General features: G+C 48.3%; 1 protein-coding gene across 1 annotated transcript; it reads right to left on the minus strand.

Moving 5' to 3' along the window:
- Positions 1-6,958: 6,958 nt before the first annotated feature.
- LOC123099423 (receptor-like kinase TMK3) lies at positions 6,959-8,159 on the minus strand. The gene is made up of 2 exons (XM_044521584.1): positions 7,721-8,159; positions 6,959-7,659 (listed from the first exon to the last, which is right to left on the minus strand). The coding sequence occupies exons 1-2, from the start codon at positions 8,157-8,159 to the stop codon at positions 7,055-7,057; spliced, it is 1,044 nt and encodes a 347-aa protein (XP_044377519.1). The 3' UTR covers positions 6,959-7,054.
- Positions 8,160-11,677: the final 3,518 nt, after the last annotated feature.

The following is an 11,677-nucleotide window of genomic DNA, read 5'->3' on the forward strand; positions in this document are numbered from 1 at the left end:
AGGAGGTCGGCCGTCGGTGGCGGGGGAAGGAGTAGCGAGGCCGGAGCTGCAGGAGGCACACGCGTCGCGGGGTGGAGGAGAAGCCAGCGACGGGAAAGGGCTGAGCTCCAGGCGGCGCTCCCGTTGCGATGGGGTAGATCTGCAGAGGCAGGGGATGAGGCCCGCGACAGGGGGGAGGAGCTGGCCGGAGCCAGCGAGGAAGACGGCTCGTCCCGGCGGCCGACGTCCCACTCGCCACATCTTCCTTCCTCTGCTTCGGAATGGAACAGACCAGTCCAGCATCGCCTCAGCCTCCTCCGCCGGCACGCACGACCTCGCCTCCTACGAAGCAGAGAGGCGTGGTGGCAGCGGGCAACCAACGGCGGTGGACGAGGGGAGCTCGGACGCGTGCCCTGCATCCGGCTGCCTCCCCTCTTCCTCGTCACCGGCCGCCTCAACATCTCGCTCTCGCCCTCCTCCGTGGAACCGCGTCCGGGCTGCTGAGGTCGACGACGAGTACCCCGAGAAGTTCCTCAAGGATGCTTAGAGCTGCATCAACGCTGTCGAGGAACACCCTGAGCTGGAGGAATGGCACAGGATCCAATCCTTAGACCTTCATCCACTTGGTTATTATCTGCACCAAATACCCTCAGACCTCTCTATCTATGCGTTGCTTAGGTTAATTTTTGTTAGCTACAAGATGCAATGATGGATTCATCTAATTATTTTGTGAAAAAGTTCGCTCTGTAGAATTAAGAAGCAGCTGCAGATAAAAAGTTGGTTCCAGTTTGAGTTTTTCGTTCTTCTATATGTGGGTGTACTTAGCTGAGGTGAGGAAATAAGAAGTTCAGATTTCACTGAGGCAGACAGCACTCGGTTAAATGATTAATATGCAGCTCTGTTATTATTTATATAAATAAAAGGTGTACATCCACATTAGCCGCGTCGAGAATTTTAGCCCCTTTTGTTTTGTGACACACACCATCTCCATATGTATATGCCTAATGCTTTGAATGTCAAAATGAGGTTGGAGCTGAATATGCTTAAGCAGTCTGCTTACTGTGCTGAAATGTTTTTTTGCAGGTCTGGGCAATCACTGACAGTCTGCAGTTCGCCAATTTGCATTATAATAGAAACAATTCAGTCCTCATCTATGCTTGAAGTGCAGGTACATACTGTTAATTGACTACAGGTTTAGCTATTTCATTGCTACTAGTAAGCGGCGTGCACCATTGCATCCAGTATGATATGGGTCCTTCAATCTCCACAAATAAGCATTTAGCTTCCATAAAACTGGAATAGAACAGTTTTCCCATTCATAAACACTCAAATATAGCAGTTTTGTCATTTATGAACACTGGACTAGTAGACACTGGAGACTGGACTAGAATAACTCAAATACAGTCCCTTCTCTGATGGCTGAGTAGTTTGAACTTTGGAGACTTAATCTTCTGGACAAGAGTAGTTTTTTCCAGTAACGCAGGGCCTGGGTTTCTCTGTTAATTGTAGGGTGGCAAAGTTAGGAGGCGAAATGATTGGGACGAATGGTTGATTCCTCTAGAGAGTAACGTTTGTATTCCGTCAAGCTCTGCAGCTGTGCCAGGTCCCATTGTCAATAATCTGACAGCACACCTTGGAGGTGTGGTTCTGATATTGTTAGTAAGGCCGCACATGATTTGGTGTACAATTACTCTTCCAAGGCTATACTAATAGATAATCCTGGTCATTCTCTAATTTTTCCTATCGTGGATCACCCACTACAAAGTGACGGTAATGGGGATATTTGTCGGAACCGAAAAAAGTTGTAGTGCTTCATCCTGGCTACGAAGATAGAATGGGCTGAAAAGGCATTGGTTGCAGATGAAGGAAAATAAAGAATCGTTGATTTATTCCTATGGTCGGTAGCGCTATATACACCGGATTGGGCCAAGGTATAACTGCGTTGATGTAACTTTATCGACCTTGCTGCATTCCATGTTTTTCACTTCCTTATGTTGATGGTGATTCCTTTCTTCCAGTGCAGACCTGGATTGTAGAATTGCTTGCTTCAGTTGAGGCTTCTGACTGTCCTTTGCGGTTCACAAATAGATTGTAGGATGTTTTGATTGATCTGTGAGATGTGCTACCCTGAAATGCTGTTCACAAATAGATTGACTGTCCTTCAGTTGAGGCTTCTGACTGTCCTTTGGTGGTTTTTCACATTTGTTCAGGTAACCACCTACCGACTATACCTTCTGAAATGCTGTATGCAAATTGGTTCTCCTGTTGGTGGTTCTTTCTCGTGTGCTTACGTGTTATATGGCTGCTATGGGTTTGAAATGGTTGCAATGTCATACTTTTCAGATCCATGAACTGAGCTAAACTTTCTGAATTCTGATAGAATGAGAAGCCTACAGTGAATATGTCCAAATGTTCCTCTATCACCATAGCCTAAATTAATATATAGGAATTTAATTTTATTTTTTATTCCTGTTGGGTTCACATGTAATGTATTCAGCTATAATACACCAGTGAATTAGACATATCATCTTTTATGCTGAATCAGCACCACTGCATTATGTAGCTATGTTCACCACAGGTTATGAGTTTGTTTTTTGTATTACTTTAACAGCATGTTAATTTTTCACAAATCTCCTGCTTCAGCTATAGATTTCTTTGTACAACATGCGCAAATTATTGATCTTATTCCGAAGTCTTATTCTGCGGTGTTTAACTGCAGGCTGAGTTCAATTTGTTTTTGTGCCAGAAACGGAACAGGTAGTGCTCTAACCTCAGCAGCATATGGTCTAAATTTCATACTTAGGGTCATTCAAATATCTGGAATATTAGTCCTGAGTCAAGGTAATTTTCCTCATCCCCTTAATGTATCATGGAAATTTACGTCCACCTTTGTGCTTGCTTGTTAAAAATTGCTCATTTGGTTCTTTGTTCAGATTTATGATCATTACGATTTACTACTTCACCATAGATTTACAACAACAATATTTGTTTTGTTCTAGATCAACTGTTACGGGAATACATTATTCCCGAAGTTCTTTTAGCTGTATTGGTCATAGCACTGTTTTTTTTTCTGCTTTTGTAGTTGAAGGGTTAGTTACACTCTGATTTTGTAGCATTTTTTCCATGTGAGAGAGATTGTATATTGTTGTCATCCTGAAACAATGCTGGAGCTCTAAAGAAAAAGCTAGCAGTACTCCATGGTTATAGGTTGTACAAATAGTATGGTAATGTTGCATTCACTGTAGGATGACCATGATGCACCAAATTTGAGAAACTCGTGAGGTGAATTAATTGGTGCTTAACCTAATTTCGCTTGGCCGCCCAGCAACTTCGTTTCTGTGTAAATGGTGCATCTGTATATGAAATGGTTATGCGTTTTGATATTTGTCATCTAATTTTTTTGAAGAGTTGCGATAGATTCTAAGCAGTTGCAGTTCATGATTTTCCTCTTTAATATCCATGTCATTCAGTCAAGATAGTGCGCAAAGTTTCTGGTTGTTTTTATTTCTCCAGGCAGTGAAAACATGTTGATTTCTTGACCACATCAAGTGATACATGTTATGTTAAGTGTTTAAATATTTTTTTGCTCATGTTTCTCCCGGACCAGCACAATGGAATGAACTTTACAACATTTAGTTAGCATATTATATATTTTCTGAGGGAAAATGGCAGGCGCTCTGCCTTTGTTATAGATTATGAATGTACAAGAGAAAACACAATGGAGAAAGAGAGGGAGGAAGCAAAGGAAAACGAAGAAGCAGTCACCCCAGGCGCTGCCTGTACACGGATGTTCAGCTAAGGTTCTACTACATTCAGCCGGATGAGCTGCAGATCATTGACAACACCACCACCAACAGAGACTGGGCATGAGGCCGTGTTTGTGAAGATACTGTTCCTTTCGTTCCAGATGTGCCAAGCAAAATATGCCCCTGTAACAGCCGTGTGCTTTGGCCCTCCAGCAAGGTGCGGCCGCCACTTGCCAATGGAGTTGAAGGATGTGATGTTTACTTGTTGGATAGCTGGATTTGAAGCGCCAAGTTTGAACCACATTTCAGCGGTGAAAGGGCATTGACAGAAGAGGTGAGCTGCAGATTCGATATCTGATCGCATAGGGCGCATTTGTCGTCATGTTGGCTGCCCCGGTCGCGAATTCTGTCTGCAGTTGGAAGCCTGTTTTGGGCTAGCAGCCAAGTAGAGAAACGAACTTTTCCTTCCATTTTCAGCCTCCAGATGGCATTCAGATGGGGCTTGTGCATGGCTCCAATAAGAGCCAGACGCCGTCCAATTCCAAGATATGGAGTCAGGGGTGTGGTCAAGCTGGATGTGCTGGGGCTTGCTCCAAAGATCCACGAAGGAATCGATCTCGTCAGAAGAGTTGATACGCTGAAGGCCCTTCATCCATCTGTCATCCGAGAGGGCAGCTGCAACCGTCAGGTTCTTCCTTCTTGCCAGATTGAAAAGCTTTGGAGCAAGGTCTATCAGAGCAGAGCCAAAAAGGCGTAAGCTTTCCATCGCCCAGCGAAACAGTGGTGGATGCACGAAACAAGCTCAAATCACCCGCAGAGCAGGCCAGTGGGAAGCAAGTCCATGGTCGGGATGGGTTCTTCCAGGCAGTCCAAGGTCATCATAGGTGAAGAGCTGTACTGTAGGCGTCCAGATTCTTGATGCCAAGACCACCCATTCGCTTTGGGGTGTATACCTGTTTCCAGTTGACGGCACAGTGCCCTCCTTTAGCATCTTCATCTCCTCTCCACAGAAAACTGTGGCAAATCTTGTCGATGCGCTTGATGATCCACTTAGAAGGTGCAAAAAGAGTGAGGTAGTAAGTGGTTATGGAAGTTAGAACAAAGTTGATTTGCGTCAATCTGCCAGCCTTGTTCAAAAGTTTCCCCTTCCATCCAGCAAAGCTTGGCGGCTATCTTGTCAATGAGGAGTTGAAAGTCAATTCTTCTTAGTTTTCTGATGTTGAGTGGTACACCTAGATATCTGCAAGGGAACGAGCTGACCTCCCCCTGAAACGCAGAGAGCACCTCTTGAATGATGTTATCATCACAGCAGACATGGTACGCGGAGGATTTGCTGAAATCGGTCTGCAGCGCGGAGATGTGACCGAAGGACCCCCGGCCTCTGCATCTGGGCGATGCATACGGCCACTTTATTAATTATTCTCACAAGACCTTACAAAGTCATACAACAGTAAGACTAAAGCCACCGTCTAAGCAACAACTGTCGCTACTCCTCTCCAATTGATGAAGGGGCGCTGATAGTCTGGGCCTAATACCAAACAGACATCGCAGCCAAACCTAAACATCTAAGACCTGAGGTCCCAACCAGGACGCCTGCCTGGTATGGAGCACCTACCAGTCCGGCGCACTCCTCAACCAGGACGCCTGCCGGGTATGAGGCCGCCGCAGCCACCTGCCACCAATCCATCTTCAGTGATGTACTGCTGCACCACCTTGTCCGGCCTCTCTGCTATCGACGCCACCACGACGCATGATAACGTCACCCTCCTGCGCCGGAACGAAGCCACCGAGCCCCATCGAGGGCGGCCAACGGGGGCGGAGAAGCTAGATCCGGCCAAGCCCGGCCAGGATCCGACCTCTCCCCGCGCTGAAGCCGAGGTTGCGCCCGCAGGGCCAGATCCGAGCCGGATCCGCGCCTGCGCCAGCCCCGATCCGCCGCCACGCCATGGTCTTGCACCGTGCAGCCACCACGGCCTGGACGCCTGCCCACACCGCATGGCCGAGAGCCCCGCCGCCGCCACGCCCCGCACCAGCGTCACGCCCCCGCCGCGCCGCCGCATCTCGCGCTGCCGCCACACACCGGGAGGGGAAGAGAACCCTGCCGCCGCCGACGCCCACGGGCTTCGCCCGGTGGCGCCCTCCGGCGGCGGCAGGGGAAGGGAGGTTGGAGGAGGCGGCCGCGGAGTTGAGGCTAGGGTTCGCCCGACGCCGTTTGCGAGAGCAACGCGGGGCAGTTACTGGTCTTTGCTGATGTTAAGAATGGCCAACTGATTGAACTTGTTCACAGCATTAGCAGTAATCTTGATAAACTTGGCATTCCTGACCTTCTATTTTTGACGTTCTGTTCTGTTGACCTATTTGCAGGTTTTTACAGAGGAATTAGTCCAGGTGCTACTGGTTCACTTGCTACAGGTGCAACATATCTTGAGTCAACTAAGACATGGATGGAGAACGCTAATCCTAATCTAAGAGGTCATTGGTCTCACTTTATTGCTGCAGGAATTGGTGAGAAATTGTGTTTTTATGTCTACTGTTTTTTGTTTCCGAAAAATCTGCACGATGCTGTGTAAAATTTAGAATGGTTCTCAGCATCTATTCGAGCATGCTAGCTTTCTGTTTTTACGCGCACATTTCTGGAAGCATGAATGCATGTTCATGGAGCAAACTGGGTCGATTTTTGTGTAAAAAAAGCGATACTATCCGCACGAAGTTGTCTTATTGCACTCATTACTAAACATATGCATAATCCCTTCATTTGACAGGCATTGCAATCATTTGCCTCTGATCTTCCTATTTGCTTGTTCCGCGGGACAAAACTTGGGAACAATGGGTTGCCAAGTGAGACAAATCCAAGAGAGCGAGGAAGAACTGAAAGGAGAAGAAGTGCATGGGTCTGCTTTTAGTCGAGACAGGCGAAATCAAAGTGCATTGGCGTTATTGTTTTTGTATCATATTATGCATGTATTTTGCAAATTGCTTGACAGCAAAAACGGAAGAATTGTGTAATAGTCAAGCAGGCCGTCCAGGAATGTATGGCTTGATAAATGATAACTTTGTTCTGTTTTTACTTGCATGTTACTTACTCGAAACGTCGAAGTGGAATCTTATTGATTTGGAGTACTGAGTACTCCCTCCGTTCGGAATTACTTGTCACAAAAATGGATGTATCTACAATTAAAATATATCTAGATACATTCATTTCTTGGACGAGTAATTCCGAATGGAGGGAGTACATGTGAATACTTATGTGCGGCAAGGGAAGAAACTTGAGCCGAGCTCAAGCTGCCGTTGAGCCCGAGCCGGGACAGGTTGATACCGGTGACTCTGCGTTAGCCGTCGCAGTGCACACCAATCCAGCCGGCGCACGCATCGTTCCTCAGCCAGCTCCGGGCGACGATCAGCGGGAAGCCCAGCGCGCCGGCGATGGATAGAAGAGCCGCCACCTCCGGATCGCACGGTCCCCGGTCGAGGCGGCAGAAACTTCCTCCGGCCGCCGCTTCCGCAAGGTCGGTGACCACGTACTTGCCGAACTCCGGCAGCGGCCCCTGCAGCAGGTTTCCAGCCAGATTGACGGCGGTGATCCTCGAGAGCTGGGGAAGCGATGCAGGAACCACGCCGGTGATTTTGTTGTGGTCCAAGGAGAGGAGGCCCAGCCACGCGAAGTCGGTGAAGTCGGGCAGCTCGCCGGAGAACTCATTGTGGCTAAGCTTGAGGTGTTGAATGGACGACGCAACGCCGGTGATGAAGCTTATCGGACCGCTGAATAGGTTGCTGCTGAGGTCAAGCTTTGTGATCACGCCGCCTCTCATGTCCGGCGGTGTTCCGACCATTCGATTGCCGGCGAAGCAAACGGCGTCCAGTGATGGGAAGGGGAAGCCGGCGGTGGTGTTGGTGAAAATACCATCCAATGAGCCGACGATGCCCGCGTTGCTAGCTTCGAGGACATGGAGCAACCTCAGCGAATGAAGATCATTGGGTAGTGTCCATGCGCTGACTGGGTTGTTGGTGAGGTTCGTTCAACACCTGAAGGAGCGGCATGCCGCTGAAGAATGTCTCCGGCATGCTCGTGAAGACGTTGCCGTCAAGCCAGAGATATGTCAGCCGGGGGAGCAGCAAGAGAGGAAAGCGGCCAGTGATGTTGTTGTTCCCGAAGTCAAGATCTTCGAGGACCGAGAGCGAGCCATTGGCCGCGTCGGGCACCGAGCCGGCGAGCCCTTTGGCTCTCACGGAAATGCCGGTCACCCTGCCGAGCTCGCACCGGACCCCCGCCCATCCGCCGTCGCAAGGGTCGGCCCCGGCCTTGCAGCCGAGCGTGCCGTCAGCCCCCGTCGCCGCCGCCAGAAGATGCATGTATGCCGCATCCTCTGAACTGGTCACGGCCGCACATCGGTGTCCAGCCGCGAGGAGGAGCAGAAAGAAGAAGAGGACCTTCATCCTGAGGATTTGCATGAGAAGATCGAGCCTTGGTCGGGGCAGAGAAGGAGAAGCAGAGCATCGGCACTGAAGGAGAAGCAGAGCATCGGCACTGAAGGAGAAGCAGAGCATAGGCAGTGGAGGAAGGAGAAGCAGAGCATCGGCAGTGGAGGAGAGAGTCGAGGGAGGAGGCCGAGTTTTTCTGTCTAGATTTGGGCTGCTGGGGATGGGTTTGACGGGAATAACTATACTTTTTAAAGGATTGGTATCCGGAAGGCCTAGCCAGGGTTAATTCCCTAAACCATTTTTTTGGCATTAAAAGATTACCCAGAAAGGGCTATAAAATCATTTATAAGAGCAATTTTAGCAAATGCGCTATCCGTCCGCCCCGCAAATTCGTTACATGAGACGTCTGTAGAAAAAATTGCGGTACTGCGAGGGCTCCGTCGGAACAGATCCTATCATATCGTTTTTTGCGGTACGAGTTTAAACGATTTGTTCCGCGTCGGAGCCTTTCCGGTACCCAAAAAAATTTGCGGGCAAAAATTTACATGATCTAGAATTTATACAAATGCACAAAACTCATAGAAAATAAATATGTCGCAATGGTTCACACCCAAAATTATGCGTAATATGAAGAGGTAGCAAGTTTGTCCCTACGAATGTGTAATCAGACAAAATACAACATGATCAAGCACAACTGGCCGTGATCAAATCAAACAACATTATTCTTGCCAAGATCGTCGCCACCACCACCGGCTATAGCATCATGGGCATCATCTTCATCAACAATCATCGAAGAATGGGCACCATTTTCACAAGCACCATCATCATTGGCTGGAGCATCAACACCACCACCATTAGCCGAAGCAACACCACCTCCATTGTCGAAAGCTTCGCCGCCGCCACCTATACAAACCCCACCACCACCATCACCTCCAAAACCACCACCACCATTGTCGAAACCAACACCACCTCCACCTCCCCCCCCCCCACACACACACATCATAGCCAAAAGAAAAACCTCCTCCAAAACCCCCAACACCACCACCATGGCCGAAGTCATGACCATGTCCAAAATCCCCACCAACACCACCTCCACCCCCTCCCCCCTCCCACACACACACCTTCATTGCTGCAAGTAAAACCACCACCAGCCATAAGATTTTGAACCTCCATCCTCCTCCAGCACATGATCTTCATTCTTCTCATCTCCCAAAATTCTCTTATCACCGCATCCATGCCCTCCGGATTTATCATCATGAACCGGCCCTCCTTGGCGGTCGTCTCGTCCCTCCTCTTTTCCTCCTCTAGAGCGATCTTGCACTCCTCGAAGGCACACCTTCTCTCCCGCTTTTCCACTTTGTGTTTTTCTTTTTTCTCGGCCATGGCAATCTTTCTTTCCAAATGCTTGGCCAACAAAGCTTCTTTTAACAAGGGAAACTTTCAATGGAGGAGCTTCCTTGTCCCTCAGCCTCCACTTCTCACTACCCTTGAGCAAGAGCCAACAATGTCCAAGCGTGAATGACTTACCCTTGAAACCGGGGCTTTGCTTGAACAAGTCATTAGCAATGCAATCCTACAATTGGAAAAGATGAAAGGGTGGGCTCAACTAGTCATCAACAAAATAAAATCATGAAGTATGAAATACAAACAAAACTAACTCATGTCGTCGTCGATCGTGCATCCACTTGGAGGGGCATTTCTCACTTGATCCAAGCACCCACTCCAACGGCTACATGTTGTCTTGATCATTATCCAGCGGCCTTCAATTGATTTCAAGGAATGGCTTGACGGAAACGACAAGAGCTTGTGATATTTGTGCTCGATGTTTTGCCAATACTTCTTGCCGTTTTGATCTTTGTCGATCACCGCATCAAGGGACACACTCTCCCATGCTTGAATCAAGTAAGCATCCTCCACCTCGGTGTAATTTTCGGTTCTTTTCCCAAATTTGGCTTCGCTAGCATCGAACTCCTCCTCCTCAAACTCTTCTACTTCATCATCGCCGTCACCCCCCTCCTCAGCCTCGAGATGCATGCCCGGTTCAAAATCTTCAAGAGGAGCACTCAAATCCACCTCATTCTCCTCCAACAACTCGGTATATGATGGACCAACGTGGTAGCTATAAAATCCGATGGCGGGAACACTAAAAGCTGAAGCAAAGTATAATCAAAGTTCACCGGAGCGAAGAGAGATTATTTTTACCTCTTCAGCGTTTGAGTGAGCACGTTGCAGGAATCGATGGAGTCGATGGGATCGTGTGGCATATTGCCGGCCGGAGAGAGTGGAGGCGGGGCCCGTACTCATGCCTTCTCCTTCTTCTTCTTGGGGCCCTTAACTTGCGTCTTTGGTCGTCCTCCAGAGGGTATTGAGGAGGTGGCCGTCCTCGAGCCGGTTGCCACGATGGGAGGATTCACGGCCGTGGCAGAAGTTGGTGTGATGGCAGCCACGGCTCCACGGACGACATGGTTGCCCTGCCGCTTCCGCTTCACGCCGGTAGTAGAAGGAGTAGGTGCGGCGGCAGGCAACACGACCATGGGAGTGGCGGGGGGACGAGCTGGTGCTGCTTGGGCCGCTGGTGCTTGGAAAATGTTGGCTGGTGTAGTAGCAGCTCCATGGCGATGATTGGGAAGGGCAAAGGCCAGACGGTGCGAGGCCACACGGATTTGCGGTGACGGAGCGGAAGGAAGGAAGTTTCCCTCCCGCCAAGTTGCGGATCGGATAGGGCGAGCGATAACATGGGGGAGGGGGGAGGGGGGTTGGCGGCCGCGGGCCAATTTTTAGAGCTCGCCGCAAAAACAATTATGGCTTGAATAGATATACGATACCTATTCGGGACGTTTTTTTCATCCCGGTACCGTATATCGACGGTTATTTTAAAGCGAGGGTGGATTTGCGGAAACTTTTAGAGTTGCTCTAATCTTTGAAAATGATGCAAAACTGGGCTAGACTTAAAAAATAAAATCACTGAGAGTATTACGTGAAAAATCCATGTGTGATGAGTGTAACCGTAGATGGTTAACCTGTTGGAAATATTCCCTAGAGGCAATAATATTGTTTTATATATTTCCATGTTTATAATTAAGAGTTTATGTTCTATGCTATAACTGCTATGATCCTGGAATATGAAATTCAGTGAAAAACTCATACGCACATGTGGAATGATAAACGGTAAAATTAGGTCCGTAGTCTCGCCTCTAAGACTAGCTCAAGTGTTGTTGGTGATCACATTTTCCGTATCTTAGGATATCGTTAAGTATAACGATAGTCCTAAAACAACATTGAGAGTATGACGTTGGAAGAACGATCATATTGAATCGACCCAAACTTGTTTGTTATACTTTGAGATGCAATCGTCACAAGTCAATTGTTATAACAAAGAGTGCTAACTTGTGTTTTAGTTCCTTAGACCATGAGAGTATCACAATCACTTCTTACCATACGATGTACTTTGGGGTTGTTCAAACGTCATTTGTAACACGGTGGTCATAACGACAACTTACCTGTTCATTAGAAAGTTTGACAAGGGACTAGAT

Source organism: Triticum aestivum, chromosome 4D, assembly GCF_018294505.1.
Source record: "Triticum aestivum cultivar Chinese Spring chromosome 4D, IWGSC CS RefSeq v2.1, whole genome shotgun sequence".
Classification (NCBI taxonomy): Eukaryota; Viridiplantae; Streptophyta; class Magnoliopsida; order Poales; family Poaceae; genus Triticum; species Triticum aestivum.

What these genes read in the sequence shown, in the direction of transcription:
- LOC123099423 (XM_044521584.1), bottom strand. Translation starts at nt 8,159, where the DNA reads ATGAAGGTCCTCTTCTTCTTTCTGCTCCTCCTCGCGGCTGGACACCGA. An exon ending in CGAACCTCACCAACAACCCA is followed by an intron (nt 7,660 to 7,720) that starts GTCAGCGCATGG and finishes ATGTCCTCGAAG; the next exon opens with CTAGCAACGCGGGCATCGTC.